The sequence below is a fragment of the Columba livia genome, chromosome 2, assembly GCF_036013475.1.
Source record: "Columba livia isolate bColLiv1 breed racing homer chromosome 2, bColLiv1.pat.W.v2, whole genome shotgun sequence".
Taxonomy (NCBI): Eukaryota; Metazoa; Chordata; class Aves; order Columbiformes; family Columbidae; genus Columba; species Columba livia.
In genome coordinates this window covers 153,388,037-153,408,819 of record NC_088603.1, presented here as the reverse complement: position 1 = coordinate 153,408,819, position 20,783 = coordinate 153,388,037, and the positions used below count along the sequence as shown (strand labels likewise).

The following is a 20,783-nucleotide window of genomic DNA, read 5'->3' as shown; positions in this document are numbered from 1 at the left end:
TGCAATAGTTTAATACTGCACTTTTAACTAAAATGCAGCTTGACTTTGTCCACACATTCTGTTCCATGTCCCCAGCTGGCTTGTGCTTTAAGCTGTTCAAGGTAGGATTTACTTGCAGGAACAAACACCTCAGTTTCAACAGCTAATCCCCAGCACAGCCTGCAGAAATCCAACTCATAAAATTCAGCAGAACCGTGAAAAAGGTTCAGTAGAAATGGAAACTGAGCTTAAGAAATACCTCAAATGAAGCGTCAAAAGATGTGGGATAATTTTAATTACAGTGCAGTCTTACTGAGGGATAATTAGCCTCAGATCCTGTGCCCCACACATGAACTTTTTGTTGCTACCTTACCCTTCCTGGCTCTTTAAAGCACTGTGTGTTAAACTCTCGGCGTAAGTGGCCTGTCTAGTCTTTACCTGCCCCTCTCAAAGACAGCAGGTCTCACAGAATCACAGAATGTCAGGGATTGGAAGGGACCTCGAAAGATCACCCAGTCCAATCCCCCTGCCGGAGCAGGAACACCCAGATGAGGTTACACAGGAAGGTGTCCAGGCAGGTCTTGAATACCTCCAGAGTAGGAGACTCCACAACCGCCCTGGGCAGCCTGTTCCAGTGTCTGTCACCCTCACTGAGAAGAAGTTTCTTCTTAAATTTAAGTGGAACCTCTTGTGTTCCAGTTTGACCCCATTACCTCTTGTCCTACCACTGGTTGTCACCAAGAAGAGCCTGGTTCCATCCTCGTGACACTCACCCTTTATATATATCTGTAAACATTAATGAGGTCACCCCTCAGTCTCCTCCAAGCTAAAGAGCCCCAGCTCCCTCAGCCTTTCCTCATAGGGGAGATGCTCCACTCCCTTCATCATCTTCGTTGCCCTGTGCTGGACTCTCTCCAGCAGTTCCCTGTCCTGCTGGAACTGAGGGGCCCAGAACTGGACACAATATTCCAGGTGTGGTCTCCCCAGGGCAGAGTAGAGGGGCAGGAGAACCTCTCTTGACCTACTAACCACCCCCCTTCTAATACACCCCAGGATGCCATTGGCCTTCCAGTCTCCCTCCAGACTCTTATCTCTCAGCCCCATACTGATGAACAAGACTCTCAGATACTTCAAATGATGCAGAGATACAGATGAAGGAATTTATTTGATCTTTCAAAATGCAAAGAAAATATTCTAGAATATTTAAGAAAGAAATATTACTTGTTTGGCATATAAATGTATTGCTTCCCCATATTCTGCAGTACTATCTGTAAAACACTGACAAAATACTTTACATTTTTATACAGCATGATCAGTACCAGTGTCTTTGACAACCTATTTCTACAGATATAGGAGTTAAAAAAAAATCAAAACCCCAAAGAACTTAACATTGCTAGATCAATTAGGTATTAGACTGCCTGGGAAAACTTCTTTGCATTCCCCTCTCTGAAGATGCTGCTTTAAAATATCCTGTGATTTTCATACCTTATCCTCTGTGTTGTTGCCAGGCAGAATATCCACCTGAATAGATACCGTGTCCACAATGCTCTTCCTCCTGGAGAGTCTGTCCTCGTCTACAAGAAAAACAACCTTTTCTATAACACTTGAAACATGATCAATCACATTTATGGACATCAGATGCACATTTGTTTCTATATGTCTATTTAGCTCAAGATAATCTACTTTATCATTTGGATTCTTGTGAAAAATTATCAGTTACTGCTCTAAATTATTAAATATGAAGGAAAACAACCTTTTTATTGTCCCTTCCCTCTCTCATCCCAGATCTTGCCAATTTTCCCTTGAATACCCAGAATGGAAAAGGATGAGATGAGATCTTATACAAACACACATTAAATAACAGCGCGTTATGATACATCGCTGCAGAGTAATTAAAAAAACCCTAAACTTATTTTTTTGGTTGTGAAATTCAAAGATTAAGGAGTTAATCTGAAAGTACTCTGAAGCAGAAAAGGGCTCTTGGAAGACTGACAGAAGAAAAAACCATTTCTGAATAGAAATGAACAACAATCCTCCTTTATCCTTGTTGCCGAAAGTACCATATTCAGCGAGTCTAAAAATCTATTCAGAGGAGAAAATTCTCTCAATTTCTAACTCCCTACAAACATTTTAGCAAGTCTAAGAAGTTGTCTTAACAAGACTAGCTGTGCTGATACTAAAAGGCACAGAGCAATTTCATTAATGCATAAGCAGATTATGATCAAATGATCCATCAGTTGATGCATCTTCGTTTTGTGACTGCATCCCTGAGACAATACACCAATAATCCTTTCTTCTTTTTGTCATTTAATATATTAACATAAGATCAAAACAAAACAACAAAACTACTTTTACAGGTGTGTCATGAGGGTTCTTGGACAAATGGAGGTGATGAATTGTGATGTCACATTTTAGACTTTAGCCTAGATCAAGCCATTATTATTCGCTGACTTGCAGTGCATAGATAGAAGCACCTACGGGCACTTGATACTAAGATAAGGACTGTAAAAGTCCTTTACCATGAGCTAATTTATGCTCGTTCTTCTGCAGCCTTTGTTTAAACCACTTCCAGCAAAGCGCTTTTGCAGTGCAAATATTGAGCATGAACAAACAGAATTCATTCCAGCACAGCTGAACATATTCAGCTTTTAAAAACCAAGAAATAACTTTCAGCAATCATACAAATGAAACGTCATTTTAAGATCAAGAGGCAGTGAAAGAACAAGATTAGTGAAAAACACCTGAATTTGCGCTATCTTTGCCAGGTTCTCAGAGTCCCTGAGCATTTGAAGTGGCATTTTGAAGGATTTACTTAATTTTTAATCCCTGATGGCTCATTGGTACACAGTGCAATGCATACAGAGTCTGAGGAAAGCATCTTAGTCCTCAAGGGTAAACACAAGACAAAACTACATCTTTGCTGCCATCTTGCTGCTCTCTCTATAACTGACGTGCAAACACCAGGAGATAAATTTTTGGGACTACTTTGGATAGAATTCATTTTTATAATGGATGCCTCATTATACTTGCCTAATAAAAATGCCCATTCTTCTCTAATTTCAACATACTGAGCAGGTAAAAAATTGTAAAAATTGCAATTTTTTTTCTGTTATATAATACAAAGATTGTCTCCACACTCACAAAGGAGCCCAGAGGCACCAGAGCAGTGGTGAAGCCCCAATACCCACTGCCCCAAGTCCTACACATCAGGGGTGTCCCAAAACTCTTGGCCCCATGGTCTGGGAGTGGCACCCACCCCATGGCGCAATGGGAGAAGCTCTCTGGGTCACCTCACTGGTGGGATGCAGGGGAAGAGCATCTTGGAATTGCACAAGGCTTACTATGGGGTGCTTAGGGGATGAGCCAAGGGTGGGGAAAAGGAGGACTGAGATGGTTTGGGGAGGAGCAAGGGATAAGGGGCTAAAGGCATCAGACCAGGAGGACCAGGCCAACTGTGAGAAAGGCTCTGGGGCCTGGGGGATTGACTGAGACCCATTTACCAGCACCTGGACTGGGGCTGTGGGCCTTGGGGACTCATATGCCCAGGTGCCAGTGACTGGGGTGACTGGGAACCAGAGCCAGGTGGTGGGATGCACACAGAATGTATGCACGTATATATGTCCCACTAATACAGCTTTATCCTGAACACCCAATGAGTGAGACTCAATCAACGTTCTGCGAAAAGCCATGAGCTTCTTCCAACTTTCTACCAAGTTCTTGTAATTTCACTGAAAGAGCAAGTGTGCTGGTTTGACTGAAGAGAGTTTAACTTTGTTTGTGCAGTTAGAAACCTTTCTTTTCCATAGCTAGCATCCTCACTATTCAGACCTAGTTTGAGAACAAGCAGATAACACCTCAGAACAGAGTTAATGTTTTTAATTGCTCCGGTCTGAGCACCAAGGACGCTCTGATTGCTCTGACCACAGGTGTGAGGCATCAGGGAAGGGGGGCATGGATGGGGCAGAGCTTGACTGACACCCAGACTGAGTATTCCATCCCATTAGCACCATTTAAGGAGAGCTGGGATTTGTGACATTCCGTTTTGGCTCTTACAATCTCTCTGGCTCTTCTCCTCACTTTCTCTTTGGGGCGCAGCCAGGGGAGTTTTTGGTGCAGGACGTTTAGTTTGGCTTTTTGACATTTTGCAGAGGCCTCTGAGCCTTTCTGCCTTTTTTTCCTCCCTTTTCTCTCTCTTTGGGATCAGCTGTGGGACCAGATTCTGTTTCCTAGGACTGGCTGCTCAGCGTGGTCATGAGGAATTGCCTTGAGTATCTTTTATTTCTATTTTAGATACATATTTACTAGTAGTGTATTAGTATTTTGTTATTTTATTAAACTGTGTTTATCTCAATCCAAGTTTCTCCCCTTTTGATTCTCTCCCCTATTGGGGTGGCTGGGGGAAGGTGTGAGTGAGTGACTCTATCGTGGTTGTATTGCTAGCTCGGGTTAAACCACGACAGCAAGTTAGTACCATGACAAAAACTATACCCATAGCCCTACTACCTGCTCTGGATATTAAACCAGGAAGCTACCATATTGTAGAGCTCCGAATCAAGAGTAAACACACAGGCAAACCTTGCAGCAGCTAACATTGCTACAGGTATATCAAGGAGCTAAATAAAAACAAGCGGAAGGAAACACTAAGTACAACACAGTTTCTGGCCTAGAGGTCTAAAGGCCTTCTAAAAGTGAATTGATTTTGGACTGCACACATCCCATACACACACCACAGCTAGCAGGGGAGCAGGCTCATCTACAACTCATTTTTACCTTTTGACTTGTGTCTGTATTTATGAGGTTTTTTGCCTGATGGAAACAGAGTTACATCAAAACCATATATATGTGTATAGACAAAAAAAAGAATAAATATACATTTAAATTATCAGCCTCCCTCCTACCCCAAATAAGGAAGAGAACAGGATACAAAAAGCTGCAAATATGAATGACTTTCAGACTGAAAAAAGTACCAAAAACAGAAACACAGACAGTATGATGGTTTTATGTCTGAGTCAATGTTAAGCATTACATCATTAATGTTCAGAAATACTAGAAATGAGTAGGATAAAATCTGGCTTTTTGGGTTTATCCATAACTTTCACAGCAGTATTAAAAAAATCCAGATCCATCTTTTACTAAAATTATTGTTCTATTTTGAAAAACTATAGCATTATAATATGATAGAAATTCAATAATAGCAGGAATTAAACATTTAAGTCAAAACAAAAAGTTTTAGAATTCAAAAATATTCACTTTGGTCCTGATTTAAATAAAAACTTTGGAAGCCAAACATCTCACAGATCAGAGATTAAAGATCCTAATTAGACATGATAAGAGACATGAAATCAGTTTTGGTTACTGCTCTTTGCAAAAGATTACAACACAAAATCCCCTTACACATCTGATTCATATGCTCTAAGGTTTAACATCAAATTCGGCCATTTCTCATCACCTGAAGAGGCAGTTAATCATATACTTGCAGCTAAACCTGCTTAACCTTATCAGAACTTACATATCTGCCTGTGTAGGAATGTGTTTTTATGACAGTACCCAAGAAAACCCCAGCAAGGTTATTTGGGTACAAATACATCTCATGTTCTAACATACATTTCCAACTTTTTCATTCCATCTCATTCATTCACTCAAAGACAGTGAAAACTGAAAACATAACACTTCCTTGCTTGCTACCTACCTCTTCTGACAATGCTAAAATATAATGCTAACCGGTTTTTTGGACGCCAGAAGAAATAATCTGTCAAGTATAGCAACATTTTCCTTTTTAGAAGATGACAACCAGGAGCAGAAAACCCAGACATCGCTGCTGTGTCTCTGAATATCTCACTATCTCGCCTGCAAGCACATGGGACAAAACCACATCTCTGTTCCAGAGAACCCATTCCCTCCCAGACTTGAGAGCAGGCAGTGATTTCTCTGAACTGTATTGCAAGTGTGACAGATCTGGCATTTACTATCCATATATATTATGTGTCATTCTGTGTGTGAGCTAAAAAACATAGGAATCAGATTTTCCTGTTCGGGACTTTTTTGAGAAATAAAAGTCATGCTTCAGACTGGGCTGTCCTATAGTCTATTATAATAACAACCAGTAATGTACAGCCACAAAACACGGATGGTTAGTAAAACAAATGCTTCAAAACAATTTTTTTTCAGTAAGTTGCTCGATTGGCTGTTGAAAATATATTAAAAGCAGAAAACACAGCATGTCACATACTAAGCTAGACATTCACACACTATTCATGCATCCTGGGTAGCAGAAAGTCCCACAAATCTTCCTCAAGAATATGTTCATTGTGTTACTTTACACTGAGCTAGCATAGGTAGCTAATTACTGAAAAGATAACATTCTTCATTAAATTAACATCTGCTCATGGAGAATTTGACTAAGGCAAATAACAAAACTCAGCACAAGGCCATGGGGCAACAGGATATATTTCATCCAGTGAATATCTAAAAAGGATAAAGTACGCTGACTTGTAGAATCCTTCCTCACCTGCTAACTCAAATTAATAGAGAAAAACACTAATAATCACTACTGCCTTCTTAGGTATTTTTTTTGAAAGCAAAGACTTAATGAAAAAGACTCAAAGTGGGTTCGAGATTTTTCTGCCTCACCTCCCTAATTTAAGTGAAAAAATAAATCTGGAAAGGACACAAAGTTGAAACTTCTTAGCAATAATACTGCAGCTAATACAAAAATAAAACCAAACCCTAAAAACCATATTGAGCAAACAAAATTATATTATGATTAAATTTTGTTGCCAAGTACTAACACTGCATTTCATTGGTACACAACACATTAAAAAGGCTTTCTTAATAACTAGTTTTTAGTAGTTTTGCAACTAATCATCACTTACCTGTTACCTGGGGTACATATGGAACTGACAATCTTTCCACACTGTATCCACTGCCTCCTAATGATTCTGCAATCTTGTTTGTCAGGAAAAACAAATTTTTTTCATGCTTCTCTAAGGATTTTGGAAGACTGTCAAAATACATATTTGAAGTTACTATCTACCAGTAGAAATTTGCTCATTAAGTAAAATATTTTCCCAATGTCTGCAAGCAACCAAAAAAGGTCAATGGTAATGATTCGATTAAATAAAACTCGCTTAGTTTTTTTCAGGAATGGATAAACACCCCAAAATGAGTTCATTGAGTACCTCTGCAATATTTTAAATGACATTAACACTTCTTGGTTATCTGAAATATGTTTCTCACCTGTTTTGCTACATCTTGAGAGATATGGTCTCTGTTACATGGAAAAAACTGCAAAGTATTTGCCATTTGCCAGCAGTGTGCCCTCATGGCAAGAAGGCTAGTGGCGTCCTGACCAGCAGGTGGAGGAAGGAGATCCTTCCCCTCTACTCAGCACTAGTAGGACCACACCTGGAGTATTAAGACAAGTGCTGGACTACCCAGGACAGGAGAGACGTGGACTTATGGTCAAGAGTGCAACAAAGCGCCACTAGGGTGGATTAAGGGACTGGAACATGTCTTGAACGAAGAAAGACACAGAGAGCTGGGATGCTTCAAAACGGAGAAAAGAAGGGAGATATTATCAATGTGTACAACTACCTTAAGGGAGGGAGGGTAGAAAGACAACAGACCCAGTCCCTTGTCAGTGGTGCCCAGTGACAGAACCAGAAGCAATGGGTGCAAACTGAAACACAGGAGGTTCTGTCTGAACATCAGGAAACACTTTTGTACTGTGAGGGTGACCGAGCACTGACACAGGCTGCCAAGGTTGGTTCTGGAGTCTCCATCCCTGCAGATATTCCAAAGCCATCTGGACATGGTCCTGGACAGCCTTGCTCTACGTGACCCAGCTTGAGCAGGGTGGTTGTACCAGGTGGACTCCAGAGGTTCCTTCCAGCCTCACCCACTCTGTGATTCAGTGGAAATGCATTTTGCTGTGGTAACACTTAATATGAAGCATCGTATTGTGCAGATGTGAGTCCCTTGGATTACAATAAAAAAAGTCTGAAAAACAGACTTTTTGCATATACACAAAGCTTTGTGGTGTTCTGCCTATCCAGTACACTATTAAAGGCTGAATGATTTTTCCCATATGCAACATATTTCAATGTGATTTTTAATAGTAAAATAAGTACTTCACTGTTCATTAAGTCACATTCTACACCTACTTACTTGCATTTGTCTTTGAAAATTGTTTCTGGCAGAAAATAAGATGCTTCCAAACTTCGAGTTTCAATCACCTGAAAAACAACCAAGACAAATGGAGTAGTTCCATAGTTATTTTCTCCAATGACCAAGTTGCTTAAAGAGGTTCTACTGTATCAGATTCTGTATCACTAACTGCTACCTCAGCACAAACGACGCCCTTAGAATTTCTTTTAACCACAGAAAGAGATCGTGGCACTCACCCTTTAAGACTAAAAATCTGGTTCTCATGGGCTCGTGCATGTCAGTACTGTTTCACTAAGTCCGGTGAGGTTGTAAAGTCTTCTACCAGATGGGGATTTAGCCCATTATACATGTTACTATAAACAAAATAAAAATGCTATGCCTTGAGAGATGAACGTTCTGTGTATAATTTTAGGAGTCAGCAAGTAATGCCATCAGAGATTGAAGACAAAGAGCAATGTGGGTGGACACAAAGACAGGAAACCAATACCACAAGTTATTATTTGACAGAAGTTATTTACCCATTTTACAGTCGAATGTGTGTTGTTCTAAAGGACTTAAACAACTTAATCACATGTTACCTTGCTGACATGCTGACAAAAGGCAGGAACTGCAATCATCTGACTCAGAAAGTTCAGATATGCTGCAACCAATGCCATGACACCACAACGATTAAACATGGGCAGATTATCCTCGTTGATGATGGCAAGGTCCTGAAATACAAAGGACAGCATTATAATCTCAAGAGTTAAGAGGCTGTTCCAAATATATGGAAGTCAAAATTATTATTAGCAACACTAGCTGACATATGACAAGTATCTGGTATTACTTAGCATTTTAAAATCTCAGTCTTTTAGCTCACCCCTCAGTCAGGTATATATTGATCTGAAGTTAGAGAGCTTGGAGGATTCAACCCCTACAAAGATAAATAAATCCATTGAACTCAAACTTCTGTTTCTCAGAAAGAGTACAGGTTAATGACTGGCAGTCTCTTCTCCTTACCACCTGCTCATCACAACTTTATTTTATGAAGAAAGTATTTTAATAATAAAAAATCACTCTTGTGAATCACAGATACAGTACCATAAAGGGAATTATTTAATGCTTATTCACATTTCTATGTTTATTTAGATTGTATTATTTTTGTTCTAATAAAAAGAATCATGACATTTTTATCAAGTAAGGATTTGGTTCAGTGACATATTTTAAAATTAAGATAGTGCATTTCAGAGGTTTCACGTTAGGGTTATTCCCTATCAGGCTAATGACAGAGAGAGAACTGGGAATACAGGATGCAATAGCATCAAATTTCCATGGCCCATGCGAGCACTGGTTTTTTGAATGATTAAATTTCAACACAGATAAACCTACTAAGTTACACAGTTTCACTGAGGACTGTATATAAGTATGAATGATCTTTGATCCTGTAAAGGAAATGTTAAGGAATAAAGCTTGGCAACACACTGATAGAATTTTACGCTAAGATAAGATTAATTAGCTGACTTCAAAAAATATTTCCAACCAATCAATTAACCAAAGGCTTTCTCTCAAGGTGAGGACAGTCCATATATTTTATATGGAACACTAAAGCAAGATTACAGGTTATAAAATTACCCTGTCAATCTGATAATGAATATATCAGTGATTCTAGGGAGTGTTTCAACAAATTTCCACATCTGCCTGTTTCCTGAAGTGAACATGCTGTAGAAGTTTGTAACAAATTTGATTAGCTGAAGCTTCCTTATTAATAAATGTTATGTATAAAGTGCACTCCTTAATGGACCAATCAAATTAGGACTGAATGGTGCAATTTCCCATTTTAAGATCGATATGGAAACAAAAAAAGTTACCCTCATCTCCAGTAACAGATATAAATTGTCAGTCAATGAACTCAACACCAATTCACTCATACCTGCAAAGCAATAGCTAATCGAATGAGGTCAATAACCACTTCTTCATTGGCTAATTCAATTGTGATCAGAGCCAGAGATGTGAACAGCAGTTCAAAGTTTTTTTGGACATTGTCTTCTTCTTTACAGCCCAAGTAGATGTGTCTGTACAACTGCTGACCATGCTATAAAAGACAAGAGGTAAAACAAGTATCAGAACCACAGAATAATTTAGGTCAGAAAGGATATTTAAAGGTTCTCTAGTCTAACTCCCTACTCCAGACAGAGTCAACTTTGATGTTAGATCATTTTAGACAGAGAATTAAAAAAAAATTATATGTATGTATACACATACATACACAAACAAGTCCACAGTTAATCAAGAAGACCACTAGTGAACTACTTTAATAGGAACTTCTGTGTAAATATAGTACTGTTCCATTTTACGTAGAAAGGCACAGATGGGGAGGAAGATGATACAGAGAACTGCACATAAAAACTGCACCATGTGTCAGACGCTGGCATCTATTTGCTATTGAAATTCTCAGAAAGAAAATTGTCCATTTATGAAAAGGAGAGAGTAAAAAGTAGATCCTGAAACATTCTCAAGATTGTTAAAGTAAGTAACTAAGGAGTGTCAAGGGTTCTGCTTAAGACGACATCAAATGTGTTTGTTAAGCAAGTCTTCTTAAAAAGCAAATTGAGGAAAAAATCTATTATTTCAACACAAAAAAATGAAAACATAGAAAGGTACACTAAGAAGCAGGTTTTGTGTGAAACACATGACTCAGTGCATCCCAGCATCCTTAATCTGCAGAGGATACAGGTCTGTATCAGTTGACACAGTTAATTTTCAAGATATAAAGGACTGATGCTCTATCTCTGGAAGTATTAGTTCAGCTTTAAAAGGAGAAAGAAATCTCATTTTTAACATCTGTTTTTCAAGCAGGATGTATTCACTTAAGAAATAATGAAGGTGCTGCTCCTTATTAGACCTTATAAGGTCTTCTTATTACTTCTAAAATCATAGTTGTTCAAATATATATTTAGAAAAGATAGGTACAGAGCTATTAGCAAAGCATAGAAGTTTCTATGGAAGAAGAGCAGTAAAGGTTAGTTGTTTAAAGAAACTGTATTTGGAAAATAAAAGTAATGAAATTATTCATCCGACTGATAAAGAATTGCACCTAGATATGAAAATAAATTATTAGGTGGATCTTCTTGACATGTATCTTTCTAGAAGACTGCGAAACACAAGTTCATTTCCTTGTAAAGAATTGACAGAAATAAACCTCCTGGCTTTGAGAAGGTGGACTAAGATGAAGAGAGTCTTGTGTCCATGCTTTAATTTAATCTAATTTTAGGTACTGAAATTCGTAAGTATGATACACAATTGCCTTAGGATCCCCATCTAACGTCAACCAAGCAGAGATGGTCATTCAGATCTTAATGAACTTGTGGAGGTGCTTCCCCCCTCTCCTTTGACAACAGGAGGAATCCATAAGGACCAGGCTGCCAACATACACATCTGCTCTAGGTGAGTAACATTAGGTTTATGATATGCACCTGAAACAGTATCACATAGATAATTATTGAATGACTTCATTACACAGAGTTAATACACTTTTTTAGAAGAGTCTATAAATCTCTTCTGGACCTGAGAAGAGTCTCTTTTCCTCTCCTGCTCTCTTTTTCAGAGGACGGTGTTAACAATTCAAATATTTAGTTTGACAATAAAAATGTTAATCTAGCAAAATCAGTAAATACACCTCACCTAAGATTTAAAGTAGTTTGGATATTAAATTGATTAATTAAAATTTAATTCAGTTTTTACAAAGATACATTACTAATAATTGCCAAAGTTGGAGCATTCTTTACATTTGTGTTATTCCAGTATTAACCAAAACAGGTATGGCAAGGAATAGAAGCTGTACCAACTTAGCAAGGACATCCATCTTGCAATGTTACTTGAAACTTGCACAACTCTATTTTGCATAGTATAGTATATGTAGTATTTTTGCCTCTGGACAAGTTAAACTGCAATTCTTCTGATTTTTATAATTAGAATATTAACTGAAGTCAACGCTCTGAAGACACACATTTTTTATTTCACAGCTAAAAAAACCCAGCATGGAACAGCTGCGAGAAATGAATGTATTTTTTCAGGCAGATAACAGTGGTAAATGTGCTAAAGCCTGCTTGAGCTGACCTCACTCATTTTTTTTTTTTTACAAACATACTTACACAGTTTAACTATACTCAGAAATAACAGAACACACTAATAACTATGTGCATTTTTTCCACATGGAAAATAAGGTCTTTATTATAAAGAATTAATTTCACTCAACATAAGTGTTCCTGCTCTGGCAGGGGGATTGGACTGGATGATCTTTTGAGGTCCCTTCCAATCCCTGACATTCTGTGATTCTGTGTTAAGCATTATCTAAAAAAAGATACCTCATTTTCTTTAGAACCAAACATACTCAGAAGCCAAAGAACACAATGTCCTGTAAAACCAACCTTTTAAGAAGGTTCATTTTTTCTTCAAAGTTAACTTCCCCTGGCATCTTTACTTAACACATAAGACACAATTTCCTGTACTAAGACTTTATAAATAAAAGATTACCTGAAAATATAACAACAGAAAAGCCACACAATTGCAAAACTACTACTGAGCATAAATGAAATGCTGCATAGGCATCTAACTATAGGTAGATCTTTTCAGAATCATGGGGGTTTTCCCTGAAGATATAAATGAAAATTTTATCCCATGGAGCCACCTCTTGAATATCTAGAGCACTGAAGTCAATGTTACCTGAAATCAAGTCATTTGATGGTGATCTTTACAGCTTGTTGCAAAAACACAGTTGTAGAAGAGAAACAAAGCAACTGGTTCAGTTACTTTATCTTCTCTCTAAATAGAAAGTTAGCTCTTTCAATCTATTACCTTTTTCATGAAGCTCACGTCTTGCCTTGAAATTTTGTCTCGTTTTATCTTTAGATCGGAAACATCTGGTATTATTCTACAAAGCAAACAAAAATGTCATTTCAGCAAAAAGAAGTTTAAAAGGAAGAGGATATGAAATATATGAACTATTCAAACGAATCCTGAAGCAATTTCCATTTTAATTATATGCATGTTTAACAATGATATTCAAATTTCAGTCGAAGAGGAAGAACCATAAGCAGAATTATGACAGCTACATATTTTTTTCTCTATATAAAATACCATAATGTGGCTTCCACAGTTAAACTAGCAGATATTTGGCATGGTTATTTAAGGTATCATGCATTGAGGTTTACCTGTAAAACTCTTGCCATCGAAAAATCACACTGAGCACTGTGCCTTTATTAGAAAAGCACATCAACATTTCATATTAGGAAAATATTTAAAAATCAACAGTACTCATCATTCAGGTACTAAGCTAGAATTTAAAGTAGGCCAAAGCAAACAAAGAGAATTACCGTATCCCTCGGAGCTTTGCTCTGTTGTCGTGCCGATCAATCAGATTATGCAGGATTTCCAACACCAGCTGCCGGAGCTCCGAGTCTTCCATGAGGGAAGGAGACAACAGCGGGTCCAGAAATGGGGGAGGAAGCGCGTTCGTGATCGTTGTTGCTTTGTATCCCGAAGTCACCTGTTCATCATTGGAAGTAAAATTAGTGTGTCATTATGGCATTTTAAGAATGACTTGCAGATGTCGCTCGATTTTTAGTGGGCACGATTTGGCATCCGAAAAGTGGATTAAAATTCAAGTTTTTTAGAAAAATGGCCATGAAAAGTTGCAGGGCATAAAATGAAGATGGCAACGATTCCAACAGAGACTTTTTAATTTCAGGAATTGTTCTTTTGTACTATTATTTTTTGTAAAGAACACATGATGTACAGTGCTCAGTTCAGTACACAGAACAGGCAGGGTTCAGCAGTTTCTAGTTCATTATTACGTGTGCAGACCACACTCTATACACCACAGCAAAAGCTTTGCTCTGAACACAAATTCCTTCCCACATTTCTTCCACAATATTTATCAATGTCTGAGTAATTCGTTAAGCATCAAAACATTCACTTTCACATCTTTGTGCCATGATGGGATTTTACTTCTATTCTAAAAGAGGATCCAAACCAAAAATAAGTGTCAAGAATGTTAAATTCCTTCCACATGCACAATTGAAATCCCTTAAAGCATACTTATAGGTTATGCAGTGCCCCAAATAATTACACTTCTTACCGACTTCAATGAAGAAGTTTTGAGATGGAAAAATGAACAGTTCAGGCATAGCTGAGTCTATATTTAACAAAGACAATGTGCAAAATGAACCCCTGAGGTCCTTTCTAAGATGTTTGCTGTCCTTAAATCGCAACTGTGAATGCTCAGCTCTTCCGCAAGCCAGAAACTAGGATTTTACATTCTGACTAGCAAGGAACGGTTTAACTGATTTGCCTGACACCACATACAAATTTCATATCAAAGCAGGATAGAAACTAATTTTCCAGGAAGGCATTCTACTGCTTTAGTCATGAAATCATTCTTTATGCTATTGCCCGTGCTTCAGTCACTGAACAGTTTTCAGCTTGTGCAACAAAACAGGCCAGGATTCTACAGGCAAGAGCCTCCTTTACTACCTACCTCTGATTCTTACCATGAGGATGCACTTCCAGAAAAAACTCTCGGAATGTTTACAGTTGACAAATGTATTTGTGATAAAATATTTATTTATACCTTACCAGAAACTTGGGAATAACGAGAATGGCAAGAACGACGGTGCCTGAGGCTCTAAGGGCTGGGCGGTAGGCCTCCATTCCTATGGTTTCAAAAATATTATCTGTTCTACTAATTACAGTTTTTCTGGTCTAAGAGACAAAAGTGATTTCACTTTGATGATGGCAGCATTGCCAGCAGAACTAGTCAACTCAACATACTCTTTGATGTCCTTTTGGATCTGCAGATCCAGTGACAACTGATATTCACTGAAGTGCTCTAGGAGATGGAGGAAGATTTCTTGAGCTGCTTGTAGTGTACATTGGGAAAACACTGTCACAATTTTACCCATTTGAACTGGTATTACATAGATGAACTATGTAATATGATGGTAGGTTTAATTTCATAATACACAGTAGTAATACTATACTTATACATACAAAATTATAAATAAAGTGATACATTGTGTGGTTATATACTGAACACAGAAGGCTCACCATAAGTAAAGATCGCAGTAACATGATTTGAATCCTCCTAGTTCCCAAATCTCTACAATTGGAAAAAAGTTGAAAGTCAGTTTCTCTGCATGTCTTCAAAGTATTATTCTACTCCAAACATCATTGTAACAACAGTGTTTTTGACAAGCAAATACAGCAGTCTTGGAAGGGATGCTGGAGAACCACAAAGAAGAGGCAAATGTCTCCAACAGAGGTGTAATAAGAAAATGGTTTTGAAAGTGACATTTATAGAAATGCTTAAAAAGCAAAGCACATAAAACTGAAATAACAACGAATTATATATATATGAAGCAGATATAAATCTTCACGTTTCTTTCAAAATTCTTTTTGTATCTGAGATGCTCAACCGCTAGATGCTTGACTTAATTTTCACAAGCATCACCCAGAATTTCTTCTGAATTAAAATGTGATTGAGTCGTTTAAGAAACCAGGACACTTCTTGTTTACATCAGGCCCCTAATATTTGAGACTGAAAAGAAGTTATCTGCAACATCAGCAAGAAAACTGACAGAACCCTCAGTTCTCAGATCACAGGAAGGTACATGGAACACCACTTAGCCTGTTCTTCATCTCTTCGCATTTCGCACCTGCTGGTACTAAAAGAACTGAAATACCCATTGGTATATAGTCACATATGCGCTGTTCCAGCAAGATAAAAGTGCACTTGGAATAAATTGCTCCATTCAAAGAGACTCTTTCAAGAAAATAATAAAGGTACAAACCCTTTTGTTCACCATATAGTGTAAGGAAAGAGAAAACCTCTTCACACAAGATGGCCCCTACATAACCATGGAAACTTCCAGCTTCACAGGCTGTAATTCTGGCTACATCCAGGTGGCAGTGTCATCCAAATGTCTTGTGTAGCACAGAGTAAATCAAGTAACACAAGACTGTATCAGCAGGCAGAAAGTCTGCTTTATTCAGAATGACATATGCACATCATACTAACATACTACTCAGTCCCATGTTTACGAAGAATCCCATAAAGGAAAATTGTATATATAAAAACCAAATGCCAACCCACAACTGGTATTTCAAGTACAGAACTCCAAATGGATCCATGTTTCCTTCTTAATGGGCAATAACTGCCTGCACAGATGGATTTCTATTGTCCGTGGAACACTACTGCCCATATTGAAGGGACACAATACTACATGAACAATTATTAAGTCAAGAGAATGACCGTGACTTCCTACTTAAACTAGCAGGGGAGATCAGACATACCTGGTACAAAGTATCCATACACACCTGGAAATAGCTGCAACCTTTTCAGTGACCTTCCCCATATTGAGGAAAATCAGCCTTTAAACATAATTATTCATGTTACAGGGAAAAGTTATTACTTCAGAGGATGGCAGCTTTTAATTTATTACAGGAGTGTGCCCACCTATAGCTGTTTCCTATTTCTAAACAAACAAGCAAAACCTAAACCAAAAGAAATTCACTGGAATTTCTGCAGTTTATTTCTTAACCTGAAGTTAGCTTGTACAGAATGAAGAAAAAACAAAAACACATATATAAATTATGCAGTTATTTGAAAAAATGTAGTCATAATTCAACTTCCCTCATTCACAAAAGCACATACAAGAAGTTACAGAATCAACTACTATTAAGTAGATAATTTCAGAAACATTTGTATGGATGTGGAGAGAATAAAATCAGATATTTTCTGATCAGTAATGTCCTAGGAGATTTATTTCATATTGCTGACACTGTAACTGCCTTGATTCTGCATGGTATTTAATATAGCTCCTAATGACAGAGAATTTGCATTTCACCTTTCTTATCTATTTTTAAAACTTTTTAATGTATCAGGATTCTAAAACCTAAATTTTTAATTCGAAATTTAAAAAGTAGTATATACCAACCCAAGATGACTGGTATCCAGTGACTGTGAAGTCCCGAAAACAGGTACTTTTCCCATAATGAACATCATAATCTCTGACCTCTGGTAATCTGGCAGATTGCTTCCAAAAAATCCTAAATAAAATGGAATGAAACCACAGAAGGAAAGAGATAAAGGTTCCTTCCCATTATAAGAAAAGCCTTATAAATACAAGGAACACATTTACAAGGTCAAAACAGATGAAGAATCAGAATCATTTCAGTGGGAAAGGACCTCAGGATCATTGAATCCAACCATAACTGAACTCTAGCACTAAACCACGTCCCTAAGAACCTTGTCTAAATGCCTTTTAAACACCTCCAAGAATAAAATTATTATTTGTTTTAGGGCATAATACTCTCATGTTCATCTCTGCTGAATGGCTTTACAGAGTCTTTTCATGACACCCACTTTCTTCTTCGTATCCTAAAACTTCCTAATTTTATCCTCCTTTAAATGTTAAATATGTGGCATCTGTTAATTTGTAACTAGTGAGGAATAGGAAGTGTTTTTCACGGAACAGAGTGTTGTTACTTTTGTCTGTTCTTAAGTCACCACTAAATATTACTGGTGTGCAAACAGAAATCTCAGAGCTACACAAGCATGACGCGACTGTTACTTAGAAGCTGCTGGGACAAGCAGCTCCGGTGCTGGCACGCGGGGTGGGAAGAGCCCTGTGACTGGGGCTGGATTGTACGGTGCTTGGAGCTGGCAGCGGCACAGTTCAGAAAAAGCAAAACAAAAGTGGATGCTGTTGTGGGAGTCTACTACTGATCATGCAGCCAGGATGACAACACCGATGAATTGTTCTTCAAGGAATCAATGGCCCTTGTCTTCACAGCTGATTCTAACTTTCCAGACATCACAGAATGTCAGGGACTGGAAGGGACCTCAAAAGATCACCTAGTCCAATCCCCCTGCCGGAGCAGAAACGCCTAGGTGAGATTACACAGGAAGGCATCCAGGTAGGTTTTGAATGTCTGCAGAGCAGGAGACTCCACAACCCCCCTGGGCAGCCTGTTCCAGTGTCTGTCACCCTCACTGAGAAGAAGTTTCTTCTCAAATTTAAGTGGAACCTCTTGTGTTCCTGTTTGAACCCATTACCCCTTGTCTTACCATTGGTTGCCACCGAGAAGAGCCTGGCTCCATCCTCGTGACATTCACCCTTTATACATTTGTAAACATTAATAAGGTCACCCCTCAGTCTCCTCCAAGCTAAAGAGCCCCAGCTCCCTCAGCCTTTCCTTATAAAGGAGATGTTCCACTCCCTTAATCATCTTCATTGCCCTTCGCTGCACTCTCTCCAGCAGTTCCCTTTACTTCTTGAACTGAGGGGCCCAGAACTGGGAATATCATACAGCAGACACAAACAGGTCCAGGAAGTTTCTGAAGCACGTTGAAGACAACTTCTTGGTGTAGGTACTAAAGGGGACAGCTAGGAAAGGTGCCCTCCTACATTTGTTGTCTGTAAACAGAGAACTCATGGGTCAAGTGGTGATTGGTGGCTACCTTAGTCACAGTGACCACAAAGGAGTTGAGTTTCAAATCGTTGGAAATAGAAGAAAAACTGCCAGCTAAATTTCAGCCCTGGAAATGGGGAAAGCACATTGCAGCTGCTGAAGGAGTGAGTTAGTAAGGTCACCTGGGAATCTGCTTTTGAAGGTACTGGGGTCCATGAATGCAGGTCATGTTTTCAGAGTCATTTATTAAGAGTGCTAGAGCAGGCTGTTTCTAAAGCGCCAGAAGTCAAACAAGCAAGGCAGAAGGCTTGCTTGGCTGAGCAGGGACCTGCTTCTAGAACTTAGGCAGAAAATAAAAGTGTATGGACAATGGAAGGAAAGGCAGGCAACTAAGGACTACAGAGATGCTGTTTGCCACTGTAGGGAGAAAATTTGTGTGGCCAAAGCTCAATTAGAATTCAAACTGGCCAGCACTGTGAAGGACGAGAAAAATGGCTTTTTAATATACGTTAACAGCAAAAGAAGGATCAGTGATAACATTGGTCCTTTGCTTGATTAGAACATTTACCTCACAAGTAGGGATAGACAAAGTAAACACATATGATGCTTTGTTCACCTCTGTCTTCAACACCAATGATCGGCCCTGAGATCCCCAGAGTCCTGTGCTGGAAGATGTGACTGTGGGGATGATCAAGTCCCGGCTGACTCTGAACTTGATCAATACTTGCTGCTCCAGCTGGATGCACATAAGTCTCTATGGGATCTGATGGGATTCATCCCAGGCTACTGCAATAGCTGGCCAATGCCACCACAGGATCTCTTTAATTATTTTTCAATGGTCTTGGGAGTGTGAAGAGGTCCCAGTTGACTGGAAGGTGATTGTTCCACTCTACACCACACTGGTGCAGCCCCACCTCAAGTACCCTGTGCAGTTTTGGGCACCTCAACATAAGAAGCCATGAAACAGAGGAAGGTGACAAAGATGGTGAAAGACCCCAAAGGCAAGACTTAGGATGAATATGTGAGGTCACTCAGATTGTTCAGCTTGAAGAAGAGATGGCTGAGGGGTGACAGTCTACAGCTTCCTCATGGGGGGAAGCAGATGGGGAGGTGCTGATCTCCCCTCTCTGGTGACCACAGACAGGACACAAAGAAATGGAATGAAGCTGCATCAGGGGAAGTTCAGATTGGACATAGGAAAAGGTTCTTCACTGAGAGGGTGGTCGGTCACCAGAAGAGACTCCCCAGGGAAGTGTTCACAGCACGAAGCCTATCAGAGTTCAAGGAGGTCTACATGACGGTCTTAAGTCCTATGTCTTAGTTTTAGGCAGTCCTGCCAGGAGCCAGATGTGATGATCCTGTGGGTCTAGTCTAGTCTAATGTAGTCTATTCTATGGGTCTATTCTATTCCATGGGTCTACTCCACTCTACTCTATTCCTGTGCACTAGTAAAAATGTAACTTTGATAAAAATGAAGCTTTACTTTAAAAGGTTGAGTTGTGGGCTCTTTAGAGTATTTTTTGGGGGTGGGAATTAACATCTTAATTTGGAGTTTTACTGCAACAGGGAGAAATAATCTATTTCATATTTGCTATTGCTCCAGAAATCTTCAAGGCACAAGTAAAGGTACAGATTAATGAATGATATTTAAGTTACATTCCCCCTTATTCTTAAGTAAAGGAATACACATTGTAAATGCACAGGAATATATATAGCTACCATAAGGAGAAAATCTGAAAAAAGGGGAGAGGCTATTGTAATTAAATCATTTACAGACATTTCAGAATTGTGTTTTAAAAGTACTTCAGTTAAGTCATGGTAGCACAACTGGCCATTAGGTGTCATTGTTGCTGCTATGTTTTTAATATTGGCTTCTCCACATTTCCAAGTAGTACTGACTAAAACAGATTACTGTATACGATTGCTTGCAATACGATTTTCATAAAAGGACTAATATTAGTTCAGTACCAAAGGTACAGAATGAAGTCTGTATTTCAAAGGCCCTATAATAATACAACCAACAAAACTCCACCAGCATTTTTAATTTTCATTGAGGTTCTTGGCTATCTGCTCAGTTAACAATTAAAAGAACAGTTTTTCAGAAGTCAAACCTGTAAAATGAGCCTGACATGTAACAAGTACAATCAGATATACTACACTTGCCATTATTCCTTTTTGATTCAAGCTGT

At 38.7% G+C, this 20,783-nt stretch overlaps 1 protein-coding gene across 9 annotated transcripts in view; it reads right to left on the bottom strand.

Moving 5' to 3' along the window:
* EFR3A (EFR3 homolog A) overlaps positions 1 to 20,783 on the bottom strand; it is an 85,620-nt gene that overhangs the window by 8,106 nt on the left and 56,731 nt on the right. For all 9 annotated transcript variants that reach the window (XM_065054424.1, XM_065054420.1, XM_065054423.1 and 6 more), the window contains 9 exons: positions 17,118 to 17,229; positions 15,229 to 15,280; positions 13,497 to 13,669; positions 12,979 to 13,054; positions 10,055 to 10,216; positions 8,724 to 8,855; positions 8,146 to 8,213; positions 6,852 to 6,979; positions 1,465 to 1,553 (listed from right to left, as the gene is read on the bottom strand). In XM_065054424.1, the coding sequence (XP_064910496.1) occupies positions 1,465 to 1,553; positions 6,852 to 6,979; positions 8,146 to 8,213; positions 8,724 to 8,855; positions 10,055 to 10,216; positions 12,979 to 13,054; positions 13,497 to 13,669; positions 15,229 to 15,280; positions 17,118 to 17,229 (992 nt within the window). The remainder of the gene's footprint in view (positions 1 to 1,464; positions 1,554 to 6,851; positions 6,980 to 8,145; positions 8,214 to 8,723; positions 8,856 to 10,054; positions 10,217 to 12,978; positions 13,055 to 13,496; positions 13,670 to 15,228; positions 15,281 to 17,117; positions 17,230 to 20,783) is intronic.